Here is a 17,095-nt window from a genome sequence, read left to right on the forward strand (position 1 = left end):
GCGCGGATCCCGTGCGTCCGGCTCTCTCCGGGCCACATCTGCCTGGTGTTCTGTAATCTCCCGGCGGTAATCCCGCCTCCTCGCACAATCCCCGGGACAGATGGGCGGCCGCGGCATCATGGAGCAATTAGTGGGCGAGCGTTACTGCAGACGAACGCTGCACAGCGCTGGGTACTGGGCCCACACGATTTCTCCCATTGCATCTTCACCGTTTTAATCTGGGTTTATCGGTCTTTGTATTTTTGGTTTGAGAACATTCTCGGTTTTATCTTCATGGTTTTACAGTCACCATCAAGTCGTCTTTGTTTTGTTATTTGAATTTATACATTTTAAATGAAAATTTTGACATTTTCAAATCATTTAAAGCCAAGCGTAACTAGTCTTGTATGTTAATCTTCACAGGTATTGTAATATTTCATGTAGACTTACTCATCAGTGTCAGTTGAAAAACTGTTGTACAGCTTTCTGTGCCTATGTGTTGAGTGTTCTCTTCATGAACACTGTGATTTGACCGTGGCCTGATAATGGCATCTGTAGACTGACAGTAAATTAATTTATAAAGGAAGGGTATAAGTCTGTAATGGCTCTTGTTTTCGCATCTCTGTCTTTCTTCATCTTTATATCACTCTCTTACTCTCTCGCTCTCTTTCTCTTGCTCTTACACTCTCACATTACTGACGAAATGTATTAAGGGCTTGACTTTTGTGGCAGGGAGTTCAAGCTTCAAAGCTTGCAGAGTCGGATCAAAACACTCTGTTCAGTTCTGATTGGTGCCAGAACACTACTTTGCCACCTGCAGATCAGATGCATTGCAGTGGTGCCAAGCACACATTTCCAAATCACACTTAGAGAAAATCTACTGTGCAATACAGGTATATGAGGACAGGGCTCATATGAGATCATTTACTCTCTCAGAGTGAAAGTGATGGATCATATTTCATCTGGTTTTTAATAAGAAGGACTCACATACATTTGATATGCAAACACTGAATAATTGATAATATCCCCAGAGTGACTGGAATTCTAGCGTTCAGTTCATTTAATTTTCCATGGACCTTAGTGAAACTGCGAAAGAGCACCAGAATATTATTCATTGATATGTTAACAAAACAAAGTGTTTCCTAGAGCCATTTCCTCCCTTTTTTCTCTCCCAGGGGTTATTTCTTTTAAGTCATGAGACATTTCAGGTACAAAGGCTCACCATGGGCTTTTTCAGTAGAACTGGCGCTGGGCAGGCTAATGAGGGAGACTCTGGTAAAAGCGTCCCTGTGCCTGTATTGTGGTACATCCCAGTAGAGCTTTGTGTTGCAGTCCAGCACCCCCCGTGCTGTCTTCATGGTACAGCCCAGTGCCCGATACCAGCTCCATGATACAGCTCTGGTGCTTATTCCAATCGCTTAGTTTTAGGCCGCGTCAATTGTAGATGTGGCAGACGGGGAGAGGTTAGAGGCAGATCCACTGGTCGATCGTTTATATGTCATGCATTCCGGGGGAAAAAAACCATACTAAGGATGAACTTGGGTTTCCTTAATCAAGCATCCTTCAGGAGCCTCCAGGCTCCTTGCTCCTAGCTCCATCAAGGAGCATTTAACGAGTTGGAATGTCCTTGAAGATTGTGGACCTTGATTGATTTCTGGGTCAGGCGAGGACCAAGGGGACAGATGAAATAAGTGATTGGAATGAGCCACTGGACCCCATGCCAGCTCAGTGGTATAGTCCAGCAACCCCTCTGCTATCTCCATGGTACAGCCCAGTGCCCCCCACCAGCTCCATGATACCGCACAGGGCCCCGTGCCAGCTCTGTGGTATAGTCTAGCAGCCCCTCTGCTACCTCCATGGTGCAGCCCAGTGCCACCCACCAGCCCCATGGTACAACCCTGGCCCCCATGCCAGCTCTGTGGTATAGTCCAGCAGCCCCTCTGCTATCTCCATGGTACAGCCCAGTGCCCCCCACCAGCTCCATGATACAGCACAGGGCCCCGTGCCAGCTCTCTGGGACCACCCAGAGTTCTGCCGATTCACCCTTTAACTCCTTGCAGGTCAGTGTGGTCCTGACCCTGATGGTCCCCTACACTGAGATCGACGCCGACGCCCCTCTGATGGAGATGTTCACCCTGCACGGCTTCCAGGCTGCCAAGTACGTGGTGGCCATCGGCTCCATAGCGGGGCTGACGGTCAGCCTGCTGGGCTCCCTCTTCCCCATGCCCCGGGTCATCTACGCCATGGCAGGGGATGGCCTGCTCTTCAGGTGAGACCCCACACGGGCGTACGCCAGTTGTACTGGCTGGGTGTGAATATGGACAATATTTTCCAGTAGTAACCAGGTTATTGTACATTTTTATACCACGGAGTAGTTGTACACAAGAACTAAGTCTTTGGACCAAAATAGCTCATTGAAATGTCTTTTTTTTACGCTGTGAGCTGCTAGCTGTAAGGTATCGGCTGAATGTCATGTGATTACTTTCACAGTCCAGATGAATTAGTAAAAAACTGAAATCTGTTATATGGCTGTTTCAGCTGCCATTCATAATATATGCAGCCATGCTTAATTGTGTTTTAGGCATTATCATCTTACTTCAATACAGTTTTTGATCTTGAAAGTAGATGCTGGCATGGGGGTGTCTCATGGCGTAGCCTGTAGAGCACTGTCCACATGCTCATTACGAGCCGCGACGTCGGCGGTTCGAGTCCGACCGCGCGACCTTTGTCGCACGTCTCTCCCTCTCTCTTCCCTGTTCTTCCTGTCTCTCTACACTGTCCTGTCCAATAAAGCTGAAAAAGCCCCAAAAACAAATGCTGGCATTACATGGATATATGTGCGTGTGTGCGTGCATGTGTGTACACGTGTGTGTGTGTGTGGGTGTGCGTGCATGTGTGTACATGTGTGTGTGTGTGTGTGTGTGTGTGTGTGTGTGTGTGTGTGTGTGTGTGGGTGTGCGTGCATGTGTGTGTGTGTATGTGTGTGTGTGGGTGTGCGTGCATGTGTGTGTGTGTGTGTGTGTGTGTACGTGTGTGTGTGTGTGTGTGTGTGTGTGTGTGTGTGTGTGTGTGTACGTGTGTGTGTACGTGTGTGTGTGTGTGTGTGTGTGTGTACGTGTGTGTGTGTGTGCGTGCATGTGTGTGTGTGTGTGCGTGTGTGCGTGTAAACGTGTGTGTGTGTGGGTGTGCGTGCATGTGTGTACATGTGTGTGTGTGTGTGTGTGTGTGTGTGTGTGCTTGCGTGTGTTTGTGTGTGTGTGTGCTTGCGTGTGTGTCTCAGGTTCCTGGCTCATGTGAGCACATACACGGAGACGCCGGCGGTGGCCTGCGTGGTGTCGGGCTTCATGGCGTCCCTGCTGGCCCTGCTGGTCAGCCTGCGGGACCTGATCGAGATGATGTCCATCGGCACCCTCCTGGCCTACACCCTGGTGTCCGTCTGCGTCCTCCTGCTGCGCTACCAGCCCGAGAGCGACATCCACGGCTTCGTCAACTTCCTGTCCGAGGAGAGCGCCAAGAGGAAGGAGGGCGTGCTGGCCGAGTGCGAGAAGGACGCCTGCTCGCCCGCCAGCGAGGGCGAGGACTACGGGGGCCCGCCCACCAACACCTGCGGCGCCAAGAACCTGCCCTCGCTGGGCGACAACGAGATGCTCATCGGCAAGCCCGACAAGTCGGCCTACGGCGCCGGGCACCCCAACTACGGCACGGTGGAGATGGGCTCGGGCGTGGAGGCGGACGAGTCGGAGAGCGTCTTCCTGCTCAAGCTGAAGAAGCTCCTGGGGCCCCGGTACTACACCCTGCGCATCCGCCTGGGCCTGCCCGCCAAGATGGACCGGCCCACGGTCGCCACGGGCCGCACGGTGGCCACCTGCGTCCTGCTCCTCTTCGTGCTCATCTTCCTCTTCTGCGCCTTCATCATCTTCGGGGCGGACTACGTGGCGGGCGGGAGCTGGTGGGCGGCGCTGCTGGTGGTGCTGATGGTGCTGCTCATCGCCGCCCTGGTCTTCGTCATCGTGCAGCAGCCCGAGAACCCCAAGAAGCTGCCCTACATGGCGCCCTGCGTGCCCTTCGTCCCCGCCTCCGCCATGCTCGTCAACATTTACCTCATGCTCAAGCTCTCCAGCATCACCTGGATCCGGTTCACCGTCTGGTGCTTCGTGGGTAGGCGCCCCGCCCGTTGGTCTGATTGTCTGTCCGTCAGTGGGTCGTTCATTTGTTGTGAGTCGTCCCCTCAGTCCGTCCATCAGTTCTGAGGGTGATGCATTATATTCTGTGTTCTCTGCTTCCTACAGTAGCTTTCTTACCAAACCTGGGTGAAATACATATTTGTTTTGGATCCAAATACTTTTCTGTGCTCTATTGATCTTGCCTGGTGTAATTGAGCCTGCCAATATGACCAGAAGGCAGGGTTTGCACTTTTTGAGAGTATTTAAATGGTTCCAGTACATCAGACAAGATCAGTAAAGCGCAGAAAAGTATTTGAATCCAAAACAAATATGTATTTGACCCAGGTCTGTTTTTTTTTTACAGTTTTTCAGTTTTTGTATTTCGGTTTTCTACAATGCATTGTCAGTACTATGTGATTGAAATTATTTACTTGGATATTAGCCATTCTCTAAAATATTATAGTTCCATTTCAAACCTTGAATGACATAAATATAGAGAATGCACGCTTAAATGCCAGACTAAACAATGGGAGGAGTAATGACTTACTGCTGCACTTAACCTGTGGAAAAGTATTTGACACTATAAAATTTTCATTTCCTTTTTTATCTGTCCTTTATATTTCCCGTGAGATCCCTTTGAGATATCTTTTGGGAAAGTCCCTTTGAGTCCTGGCCAAAAAAGCTGCATCAGATAGAATACATTCCTTATAGGTTTTGACTGTCACTACAAATAGAGTTACGAAGTGCTGTACATACATTATCCGTGATGGGAAATGTTGGTAACAGGATCTTTTCTCGGTTACTGAAGAAAGGATCAAGCCTTTAAATTCAGTCAGGGTCACAAGTTCTCAGAATTTATCTGTTTTGTAGCATGTTCCAAGGCCAGGCTGCACTGTAATTAAATGTAACTTTCTAAGTTCAGAGCATGGCCATGGTATTTGAGTGACAATAACTTAGGTTGTATCAGGACAACATACAGTTTGCCTTTGGTGAGTTTTCAGTGATTTATATGGAATACATTGCAAAAATCCTATCAGACTATGTTAAGTTTCCTTACTGTGTATTTTTAGTTTTTTCCATTTTATCTGAGTTTTTTCTTTTAATTGTTTTTATAATATGTTTTTTTTTAATTTTGTTAGTACATGGGGCTGCAAATTACATGAATTGGAGGTATCGTAGAAATGAATAAAGTTTATTACTTTTTTGGTACAATCTGAAATCAGAATCTGAAAAATCTGAGTTAATGTTCAAATGCCCATAAACATTTTAAACGTTTTATCCGAAGCTCCAGTTAGCGCTAACGTTAAATGATAACAGCAAAGTGAACTACAGGTAATCTTCAGAGGCCGGTTTTTGGACCCTCCAAGTTAACGCAGCCGGAAATGACTGTCCCTCCGCCTCCCTCCTGCCCGCAGGTGTGCTGATCTACTTCGGCTACGGCATGTGGAACAGCACCCTGGAGATCACCGCCCGGGAGGAGGAGGCCCACGCCAGCACGTACCAGCGCTACGACGCCGGCGTGGACGACAGCTTCGCCGTGGACGACGACCTCTACCCGCAGGATGGCGGGGGCGAGTACCAGGGCTGGGGCGGCGCGGAGGAGGACGGCTACCAGCCGCAGAAGCAGCAGCCGGAGCAGCAGCCGGAGCAGCCGGCGCCGGAGAGCGCCGACGGCAACAGGACCTCCGCTCAGAGCAGCCGGCCGCGGGGCAAAGGCAAAGCCAGCCAGGGCTTCGCCGCCCTGATCGCGGACGATGAGCTCGATTACTCGCCTGAATGAGAGTGTCTGTGAATGTAACCCGTCTGTCAAAAGCTGCAGCAAACCTTCTGGGCTAGAATGTTCACTCTGTTCATATCTAGCTTTTATATAGCCTTCCTTTATGTTGAATTCCTTGCTTTGATTTTTTTTTGTTTTTTGGACCACTCGTATTTATTGTTTGATGGATTCATTTTTATGGTGAAATCTGAAATCCCAAATATGAACTCAGTTTCATTTTCAAAAATGCAAAAAAGATCTGTTGAAATTGAAAACAACCAAATTACTCGATGTTTACTAAATGCATCCAATTTACCCATTTCACAGAAGTGTGGTAAACTGGCACTCTGCCAGGATTGTACCAGCAGTGACCTGAGTACAGAGGCTCTGAACTGCAGGGTTTTCAGTCTAACTGGTGTTCTGACATGGTCAGAGTGTCATTTGCTAAGCCCTCAAGAGAGACATTACTATCACAGCATCATGAGTAGATATGGGTCAGTAGGTGCCATGTTCTTGTCTTACCATTCTCATAGGACGTTGAAAGTATGGGGTGGGACGATGCTTCCTGTTATGACTCGGGAGTTTTGTCCCAAAGCCCTGCCCCTTCCTGTGACAGCTGCTGTAAGGAAATGTAGCCAGGCCAGCTTTCTGTGCTCAGCCTTCGGTGTCAGTTGATTCCTGTGAAAAACTGTCTGATTCTAGGAAATTTGCTGAAATCTAGATCCAAACCCAACCTTACATAAATTTAGAACTTTGTAGCTTTATTTCATATTTAAAGTCTGGATGTTTCAAAGGGGGTCAAACAACTGTTTTATTTTTTTGGTTTTGACTCCTATTGACTCCTTTTATGGCTCCTCGATTTATTGTTTTATTTATCTCATAGGCCAAACCCAGGTTTAACAGTCATATCTTCTGTCCTTAAATGGCCAAACCCATTTCATGACCTGTTGTGCTTTGGAAAGCCAGTAAATCTGGCCACACAACTCATGGGTGGAGGTGAGGACATGCACTTAAAAACATAGCTCAGTGCTTCAGAAAGAGCCTTAAATCCAGGGCAAGGAAATCAGAGGTCTTTCCTTCAATCTAATCTCCGGCTCTCTGACATTTAGCCCGGTGGATGGGGTGGGTGGGTGCTTGCAGGGCCGCAAATAGTAATTGGACTTTGCTTGCAATAGTGCCTTCATCTCCCAGAGTGTGCTTGAGCTTTTATCATCAGCAGCGAATCCATCCACGTTTTCTAACACACTGTCAGGAGTGGGAGGAGCTTAGGGCCATCCATCAGGTCTTCTTTTTGTACTCGGTTTTTGCTTGTGCTGCTGTTGTCTGTCATCTTCGCTTCACCATAGCGACGGCCTTGGATTTGCCCCATTGGCCATCTCGGAAAGCAGGCTGATCCGTGAACACAATATTACACTGTAACTGGTGGGTTGTTTTGTTTGTTTGCTTGTTTTCTGGCTTGTCGGTGTCCGTTGAGAAGTGCGAGACCGAAAAAAGAAGTATACGTACACCTGTGGAGTAAACAAAGTCAATGCATGAACGGGAAGCCCCCTGTCGCTTGTGATGAATGCTTCTGTCTGGAGTGTGGTGTTCTGCTCTTCTGGTGTTTTGCCGTTTCCTCTCTCTCCTCTGTGACTCAGGTGTTGTCAGGTGACTCCGGTAACCGGTTCCGACTCGTTTCTGCCTATCGCTCGACCGTCCGGGTCCAAAAGGACCAAACAAGGCCCCCGCGGCAGCTCACAAAAACTTGTCCTGCTAAGAGAAGTTTTGTCTGTAAAATGGAGTAATTCCATTCCGCCATGTCTGCACTTCCAGTGCCCTCCCACTTTCCCCTGCTCCCTTAGGATCTTCATCCAAAGCCAAATGTAAGGGTGACATAGCTGCTTTTGACCGTCTGAATGAAGATGCGTTCTACCTGTTAGAAATCCTCACAAATTCTGCCAAAAAGAAAAGCAGGCTTTGTATCTGCGAGCGAATGTAGTCAGCAGAAGCCATGCCTGTTAGGAGGGAAACAATGCAGCGTCTCTTAAGTTTATGTCAGCGGGGATCCAACCATCTTCAGCACCTCTGTTTACCGCACCTGCAGGCTTTTATTGGTAGGGTGCTGCCGGGGGGGGCCTCGTTCGGTACAAGATTAATGGTGTTTGGTATGGCCGCCTGTGTGTAAAGTGGAAGCTTGTTTGACTCTCTTGCATGTTGAGACACAGGGGTCCCGGAGTAGAGTGTTGTCGAGTATTTGCATGTGCGGTGACCACGACGAGACATATTACAGCTATAAAATGTAGCAATTTGGGGGGGCGGGGCGGGGGGGCTGAGAGACAGGTAGGGACGACCCTTGACGCTGTTCTGTACCTAACCCCGCCCCCTTCTACTGCAGCCTTCTGTTTACAAAGCAAGCCAAAGTTTGCGACATTTGTTTACTTTATCAACGAAACGAAAGTGACCATTAGACTTCAGTAGAATGGAGTGAGCTAAAAGAAGATAAAGTATTTTTTTAACTGGTGTTTTCGTAACTGTGGGTTCTCCAATGTTTTCTGCTTGAGTGGGGGGTTTCTCGTCAGTCTCAACTCCCCTTTGCTTACCACAGCCACAGAGACTGGCCTCCACAAAGCAGCGAAGCCCTGTATTTTTAAAAGGAGTCGACTCGGGGCTCAGCTGAAGGCTCTACTCTTTCCTTTCGAATGAGGGAACCTAGATTTAGATTACGGTACAAAATAGCGTAGAGAGGATAAGCATAAAAGAGCTATTTTATTACAGAATTATAAGGAAAAAATAATGAAAACAAATGTTGCCACTATTGCTTTTAAAGTCAGCTACTATTTGTTTTGGTTTTTTTTTTTTGTGTGTGTCTTGGAAGAAAATGAAAAGCATAGCTTTTGTGTTCTTGTAAACTATCTTCCTAGCTGTCGCTATGGTTTATTTGGTCTTTGTATGGGCAATGTTAAAGACTGGCTTCCCCCTGAAAATTTGTTGTTTTTGCTGTAAATTGTGCATTTCTGATATGAAGTTGCTGTGTTCTGGTTTGTTTATATTTTTAATGTGTGGTCATGCCCTTCTGGTGCACTGTGTAATGACTTGTTGATATTGCCTCCATGCAACAAATGAAAGTTATTTATTGCAGATGCCTTGTAGTCTCTTACTTTACCGTTGTTTGGTGAGAATATAGCCGTGATTTAAAGCACAGCAAGTGACATATTTAGCAAAACTTTCAAAAACAAATGCGAAAGAAGATAAGCTGTACTGGTCACAATGACACCAGTGTTGCTGCGGTTCAAAAATGCTTTTTTGTGTCTAACGGCAACTTGTTGACTGGGTGTGGAGTATCTGGCTGCCACAATGTTGTTTGATGAAATGTTTTGCTTTCCTGCCTTGTACATCTGCTATCCCATTTCAGCTCTGGAGCAGAGAGATAAGGGTTTGACTGCTCAGAGGGAGACTCGTTCCACACCAGTATCGCCTCGCTGGATCGCCTGTTTGTCCATCACACGGTCATAACAAGTGCCCCTTGACTGGGCATCATGGTTTGGGCACTGAGCAGCATTCCATTAGTTTAGGAATACACTTTTAGAGCAATTTGGCCCGTTCATTATATCGCAGACATTTATGAAGTATCAGCTCCTCAAAATGATCAGCTTCATAAAGTTATTGTCCAAGCCAGGATAATACAGCCCCATGTAAATAAAGTTATGTTAGGTAAATTAGGTGCTTAGTTCCAGTTTGGCACCATTACAGAGTTAAGTTATTAAATGGAGTACAATATCTTTAAAAAGCTGTTTATACCAATTTATTGGCTCTTTAAATATTTCAGCCTGAATTTAAAAGAAAACATGTAATAGCATGTCGTACACAAGAGGAAACTGAATTCTAGACTGCTTACTGTAATGGTACCGTAGCTAAAATTTCCTGCACTTTGTAGTTATATCTTTAAACAAAGATTTAACATTTAAATCCTTATGTCCCATTACATTACATTACATTTATTTGGCAGACGCTTTTATCCAAAGCGACGTACAAAAAATGCATTTCATGGTCATAGACAACTGCTAAACACAGGTTCAGTAAGGTACAATACTTATTTTGTACAGCTATTTCTAGCCAAGAATACAGTTTAGTTCACACACCTAACCTCCCTTTAAAATTAGGGTGTATTACAGATTCTCTGCATTACAGTCACCTTAACACCTTGCACGTGACAGTCAGTCCACCACAAACAAAATTATGTGGATGTGTCGGGCAGTTGGAAAGAGGGCTGTCTGTTTAGCTTAAGAAAGAAAAACCAGAGAACTGAAATAATCAGAAATAAAGCCCAAAAATGAAAGGACTTCGGTCAACTTAACAGGACATGCAGTATATAAATCAGGACTCTGGGGGAAATAGTCTGGAAAGGCCTTTGGGTTTCCCATAATCAAACAATACTACAATAGCAGAACATTACAAATGTCCTGTCAAAAAAAAAACTATGAAACTTTGGGAAACCAGTCTGATGTAGGCCAGCTCAAAAACTCACACATTCCATTACCAAATCAGTCCTGTGCGATTTTGTAATGCACATTGCAGTACAAAGCATCTGCATGTTCAATTTCTACTGCACATTTTTTAACAAAAGCATTAGTCAGAATTCAAGATGACCAGGTTTACCTATTTCTGTCTGGTTTTTCATAGGACTGCAATACCCTATTCCCAGAAGGGATGCATCATCAATGGGTGTGAAGATATCACACACCTGTCCTTTTTACAAACTATTACAACACCAATCATCCTGGATAGGCAGAATTCTGCAGCTGCTGAAAATAATATTCATTGATTCAAAATGCAAGAGGAATCATATGTACCAACATGAGCTATATTGTTGAATATATTGAATGTGTGTGTGTGTGCGTGTGTATTATTATTATGTATGTATATTGCTTTTTGGGAAGGGAAAATACCTGTCTTAGTAAGCTGCACATTTATATCAGGTTTTCTATTCCTAAAAACAATGGGATCCATGCCACCCTTTGTCTGATTTCTCTGCTTCCTGCTTTACAGGACCACCCTTTATATGAAACTGCCTACTAAGGAAAATACTAGGGAGGCAGTCCTTCATCGGCATACAAGACTTGCTCAGAGTGGGGAGGCAGGGACGGCTCTGTAATGATGTGCACCTTGTTCGTGCGGCCTGTGCCCACCTATTTAGTTATTACGTTCTGCCCGTATCTCATCCATTTTATTTTCCGTTAGTGCTTCCCTTGTTTGTCTTGCCGTCCACTGATTTACAGCCAGTGCAATTGAGCCTGTACTCCGATGACTCATTGGTAACAAATTGCTAAATTGCTTAGAGTGTAACAGAAAGTGAAGCCCTAAATAACCACGCCAGCTCGAGGCTGACCTTGGATGTCGGGATGGAAGGCCGTTGTTTAGCTTTTCAGCGCCCGTCAGCACAAAGAGCTGTGAGCTGGCTGAGGAGAGCTGTGTTTTTTCAGTCATGTAGTGACTTAAATATTTGAAGCACTGACCAAAAAGGAACTCCCTGTAATGCTGGGTGGCACATCCTGTTGAAGTACAGGTATGAAAACCGAACTTTGGCAGCAACAGCTGTGGCCAGCAGTCGTGCAGCACAGCACATGATTGGCCGTGACGTCCCCCAGGGAGGTGGGATTTCAGCTGGCAGGATGACAGGGTTGCTTCTTGAGCCAGTGACCTTCGTTCATCCTCCAGGCACCCTCTATGCCTACACAGGCTACACATGAAGCATCTCAATGTCTGAATAAGCTTAGTTGGTGGGCTGTGGTGGGAATAGAAGAAGCAGTTTGACATTGCATGCTTCGGAGGGGACTGTGCTTTTCTGTGCTTCATAGAATTGACAGAAGAGGTTGTAGCAATGAAAACGAATGTACCTTAACTAGGCATTCCAAACTAGAAATGCAAAAAATAAATTGGTACAATAATAGAGAACTAGTTTTTCTCTTAGCTACTTGCTATGAATTGCAATTTTTGTGAATCTGAGAAATTTAGAACTGGAACTGAAGTTTCAGAAAAAAAAGGGGGGGGGGGTCAAAAAAGTCAAATGCAAGTGAGTTAATATATTCACATAGGGGTGTTTTCCTTGTGTGTTGTGGAAAGCATTTAGCTTACATACTTTTTTCTTTAACTTTTTGTTGTTTTTTGTTCCAAGTTCGACTTTCCAGGTTCCGAGGCTTCTATTTGATTTCATGCTCCCTGCAGGGCTTCGGATATATTAGGGACAGGTGGTTTTCATCTTATGTTAAGTGCAGGATAAGAAATAGGGATGAACACATTTTTGCACTCTCTTCTGCCTCAAAGGACAGAGACCTATTTAAAAACGAGTCGATGGTGGCTTGATCTGGTGCAGACTATTTTTCCGGGACATAAGATCGCCAGGGATCACTTAAACCAAAGCTGACGTTACAGAGCAGCTGGCAAATCAATGACTGATTGTTTGAACGTGCTCAGAAGAGAGGGCGTGCCTCCTTGTGCATACAAACAGGGAAAATGGATATGATTACTCTATAAATCTTTCCTTATGGCGGCCCGAAGACGGTTTGAAGCCGTTTGACGTTCGTCGAGTCCTACGTCAGCGGTAATGGTAATTCTGTGCGACTCAAAGTCAGTGTAACCATTACCGACCGCATACATCGCTGCTCCCACGCAACACTGCAGGGTCATTATCACAAGTGTTCTGCATGTTTAATGATGATGCAGCAATTCAGTTGGAGAAGATGGCAGGGCCCTCTTTGGTATGCGGTGTTAGCATCGCCACAGAGTTACTGTAGGCCCACGGCCTTACAGGGGTCAGCTATCATCTTTAACGCATTTTGAAATGACAGGGATTGCTTGTTCTGTTTTGGTGTGACTTCCTTTTGTGATGACCCCTTACAGGGAATAATTTACATTACAGCAACTGCCACATTCACTGTAAAGAACTGCCACATAAACCAGCCAATTCAGCAAAAAAACAAACACTTTTATTCTTTTTTTAAGAAGACAAATATAACAGATACAATTATTGCAATAAATAACCAAGACACAAAATTCTGTGTTTTTTTTCCCCAAATGCAAATGTTAGAAATGATTTTAACATTTAATATTAGGAATATCTTTGGAAGTCAATTCTGTTCTGTGGTCACTTGTGTAACTTTAAAAGCACTTTAACATCAATGTTTCTGAGAAACACTTTTTGAGTTTATGTTGATTGTACCTAAAGATGAGGAATCATTCAGCAGAAAAGCCAGTTACAGTATTTCATTTTCAGGCACATTTTGCACACAGAATCATATAATATCATATGTAAATGATTTCGAAATTTGCTAACAAATACAGACTACTGAAATTGTTAAAACATTAAACATTCATGACAAAAATATTCAGTATTTAAAATAGAAAAAAGCAATGTATTATTTAACAAAAAAAAAAGTTTTTAAAAGTATTTTGTACTTTGAAGCAAATTTCTCAGTCCTTTGTTTTAACACAGAGAGTTGGCGGCACGGCCGATGAGTTGCGTAACATCTGGACGACGCTGCACCAGGTCCTGCTGTTGGCTGATACCAATCCAGTTGAACTTCAAGGGGCAGACGGTTATTTCTACTGCACAGGAAATATTAGTACAAAAACAATCCCTGCTGCCGCCGAGCAGCCTCTGGTAACCGAATGTGTGGGGGAGAGGTGGGCGGAGGAAGAGAGGAGAGGCGGGGCATTATCCTTTTTGAGTGACGGCCCCGCGCGCTGCGTTCGTCCCTCTCACACATGCGCGCTCTTCGCATGGTTGGCGGAGGAGGGGGGCACGGGGTTAGTGGCGCCCTGCTTAGAGTAGTAGAAGCGGTCCTCCGCGTACTGGGCGGGGGTGTCGGAGGAGCAGCAGCTGATCATGGACCCCCCCAGGAGGCAGAAGACCGATCCAATCCAGCCCGCGTACAGGGAGAAGCCGAAGGACATGAGGCCCTGCTCGTGGTGGGCTCCGATCGGGAACCATACGGTCGACACGATCCCGCACGCCGCTGGGGAGAGATGCGCAAGAGAGGCATCGTCGTCAAAACAAAGCACCAATCCAGGGATTCGCATCTGCTTGCCTTCAATATCTATTCATAAAGCTGGGTGATTGCACAAGTGCTCTGGGTTCGGTGCTGTCGTAAAAATCACAGTTGTAATGTCCCAAATTCAGTTAAATCCCATGTATCTGTTTCCCCCTCCCATATATAGATAAGGACTTAATAAAACTGTCTGCAGAGGCTAATGATGCTCGCACCAAGTGTCCTGCGTAGCAAAAATAACTAAAAATCTACAAACGTACTCTATTTTTGACTCACAATTGCGCATGTTATGTATCTGAGTGATGGTAGCTATCCAAACAAGGATATATGAAAAAATGAAAATATATGGCAGACTAGTTCAATACTCTTTTGGTCCTGATTTTGATGGGGACCTCGGGGTAGTGATGGAGCTGGGCTCTGGCAGTTGGAACGTTGTCCCTCCTGCTTTAGATTTATACGCTAATCACAAGTGATGTTGCTTATTTTTGTTTCTAATATTTCGCATATTTTAGTGGTTTATTCGATTATTTTTTTAATTAAACACGCAGCTGAACATCATTTTAAAAAAAAAAAAGCTTTGTTCAAACAAAGATTTCTGACTTCGCACCTCTAACTAGAGAAGAACTGTTAAATTGTAATTCAAAACGTCATTGTTCAAATCCATTTGATCGGCTACACCATCTGTTACGATGTAAGTGCTAATTTCATTACAAGATTCGTTCTGGAGTGGTCTATCCTGTAATTGAGAATGTTTGGTTCACTTACCTATCACCAGAATCAGGATTCCTCCCAGAACTGACCGCTTGCTCTTAGCGCTCTCGGGTTCGTTTCCCAGATTGATGCAGGGCATGGACACGAGTACGAGAGCTACTGCAGGTAGTCCGAGAATCGAAGCAGTGATCATCAGCGCACGCGACGTCTGGATGTAAGCTGGCAGCAGAAGTGGGGGAAAATAATTTTTAAAAGTCCACATTGAACATGGAAAACGTTTAATCTGTAAATACAACAAGTCTACGAAGAAAACGGAAAACGTTTCATCTGTAAATACAACAGATTAAAATTTGAAACAAACGGCGCTTAAAACACCTGTCGCGTGAAGTCCATACGCTAAAAATATTTTATTTTAATGTTTACGTATTCATAACAATATGAATTCACATCAGCGTGTGGTCTATATAAATATATTTAAATAGCGTTCTTTCAGTTATTCCACCGAATATTTATATTTCTTGTATTACTGCAGTTCCATGAATGGCGACAATTCATGAGCATGTTCATTTAAAATTATGTTTTTCTCTGGACACTACTTTTAATACCTCTGCCAACAAGTAGCTACATTTTTAAAAGTACATACGTTTTTATTACAATAGTTATATGTTTTGTTACATATGTTATTGATCTTTTGAATTAGGCCTTCTTAAAATAATTATATATTCCCCAACCGCAGGATCGAGGACAAGTTGAAGTTGAAAGTCCGGTGCCAATAATTACCAGGTAAATCGAGAATCTGAGTCAGTGATATGCAGTGATACAGAGCTGTTGAAATAACGCATTCCGCCCATAAGCCTTTGGCTCCCAGTTCGTCCATCTTCTTGCAAGTGTTCATGCCATACTTGCAGGTGACGACCCAGTCATTGGTGGCTGTAGCAATAATTATTCCAATCCAGCCAATACAACTGACCAAGAAACCGCTGAACTGCAAGCAAGTATTTGCCATGGCACAGACAGGAAAAAGTTTTCCGGCGATACGCAGAGATGGGGTAAAGTTTGGGGAAAAGTTGTCAGAATAAAAAGCCAATAAAAGAACAGACTGAAGCCCGCAGATATTATTTGAACAATGTCCAACAAAAGGAAATCCAAGGAGCAATCGTATAGTGGCTCTTTACTGTGCGTTGTAGTTCTATTCCATTAGCGGTAAAGATGTCATTCCAAAAAGTCAGCATTACAGCATAATAATGGATTTTATAGCCAATTGTAAGTCCAGAAAAAGCCCCAGAAAACTTCCAGCCAATGAGGTGGCTAGGAGTGAAAACTAACGGTCCTCGGTCCCTCTCTTTTTTTTCTCGCTCAAACCCTTTTCTATTGTCTTAGCATTATTTTACTACGCGCATGTTATATATTAGACAGGGTTTATATTTACTAATTTCTACAATTGTATGACCAGCATAAACGTCTTCATAAAGTTTTTCATGCTCTTTTCACTTGTTCCGGCCAGGAAATTGAAGGAAGATTCATGTTACATGATACCTGTACTTTCAGATTGTTTGATTCCAACCTTGTTTGAGAGCGTTTCCATTTCCAAATAGTTACTGCCACCTAGCGGCACTCTCGTTTTTATGCACAGCAGGGGAGGACAATTCCACTCCTGGACAGCTCGGTGTGTATGTGTATGTTTTCAACTAATGACCGCTGCTTCATAAAAAGCCGTATAGGTCTACAGAAATGATAGTTCTAATAATTAGTAGAAAGTGCCCAAAATAAAAACGGATAAATTCAAAACTCTCTGTCTGGTAAATATTAATTGATAATATACCACAAGTCACACAGCAACCCCGAAAAATGCTGTTACATTTAATTAAAAATGAGTTAATGCTAGTTCTCTGTGGTTATAAATTATAAATGTAAAAATATGGATGTATCTATGCCTTAGGACTTTACTGCCCTAAAAAATCAATAAAACCATTTTCTCTCTTGTATATTATGCATCTTGCTCCAAGTGGGGAACTGGCTTGTGGAGATCTAGGGTCCAGGAAAAATATTGTCTTTGTGTCATACATTTACATGAGCTTGATTTCATTATTTTCCTTTCTAACCAAGTATTGTTTTTATCGTCAAGTAGTGCATTTGCATTTGTTATTTCCAGAACAAATCGTACTTTACCGAGATCTGATAAACAGCATAAGGATAGAGTTAAGCAGAAAATACAGTGTGGTTAGAGTTAAACCATACAGACCTGATATTGTAGAGCTTGTGCCAGTGGTCAGGGCCAGTAAGCAAGTCCTGCTTCCATTTTACAGCTGCCAGTGGCACGGTGAGTTTGTTTTGATGATTTACAATTATCTCAGAACTACTTTGTCTTTCCTGTCTACTTTCATAAGCAGGTTTTCTACTGATCTAAAAAATTTTCTCCTTCTAATTTCCTTTGTTGCACCCATCTATCCAGCAAGTGCTCA

At 44.3% G+C, this 17,095-nt stretch overlaps 2 protein-coding genes across 5 annotated transcripts in view; one reads left to right on the forward strand and one right to left on the reverse strand.

The window, feature by feature from the left end:
- LOC118229944 (probable cationic amino acid transporter) overlaps positions 1–9,015 on the forward strand; it is a 28,063-nt gene extending 19,048 nt beyond the window's left edge. For all 4 annotated transcript variants that reach the window (XM_035422529.1, XM_035422526.1, XM_035422528.1 and 1 more), the window contains 3 exons: positions 2,040–2,248; positions 3,260–4,137; positions 5,558–9,015. In XM_035422529.1, coding sequence (XP_035278420.1) covers positions 2,040–2,248; positions 3,260–4,137; positions 5,558–5,922 — 1,452 coding nt within the window. In that variant the 3' untranslated portion in view covers positions 5,923–9,015. The remainder of the gene's footprint in view (positions 1–2,039; positions 2,249–3,259; positions 4,138–5,557) is intronic.
- Positions 9,016–12,881: 3,866 nt separating this feature from the next.
- Positions 12,882–15,875, reverse strand: cldn11a (claudin 11a). Its single transcript, XM_035422530.1, has 3 exons — positions 15,414–15,875; positions 14,688–14,852; positions 12,882–13,889 (listed from the first exon to the last, which is right to left on the reverse strand). The coding sequence occupies exons 1-3, from the start codon at positions 15,637–15,639 to the stop codon at positions 13,633–13,635; spliced, it is 648 nt and encodes a 215-aa protein (XP_035278421.1). The 5' UTR covers positions 15,640–15,875; the 3' UTR covers positions 12,882–13,632.
- Between the last annotated feature and the right edge of the window lie 1,220 nt (positions 15,876–17,095).

This window comes from Anguilla anguilla, chromosome 6 (genome assembly GCF_013347855.1).
Source record: "Anguilla anguilla isolate fAngAng1 chromosome 6, fAngAng1.pri, whole genome shotgun sequence".
In the NCBI taxonomy this organism is placed as follows: domain Eukaryota; kingdom Metazoa; phylum Chordata; class Actinopteri; order Anguilliformes; family Anguillidae; genus Anguilla; species Anguilla anguilla.

Coding starts and splice junctions, on each gene's coding strand:
- cldn11a (XM_035422530.1), bottom strand. CDS start 15,639: ATGGCAAATACTTGCTTGCAGTTCAGCGGTTTCTTGGTCAGTTGTATT. Junction 14,853..15,413: donor TCAGATTCTCGATTTACCTG/GTAATTATTGGC, acceptor TTCTGCTGCCAG/CTTACATCCAGACGTCGCGT. Junction 13,890..14,687: donor AATCCTGATTCTGGTGATAG/GTAAGTGAACCA, acceptor ATCTCTCCCCAG/CGGCGTGCGGGATCGTGTCG.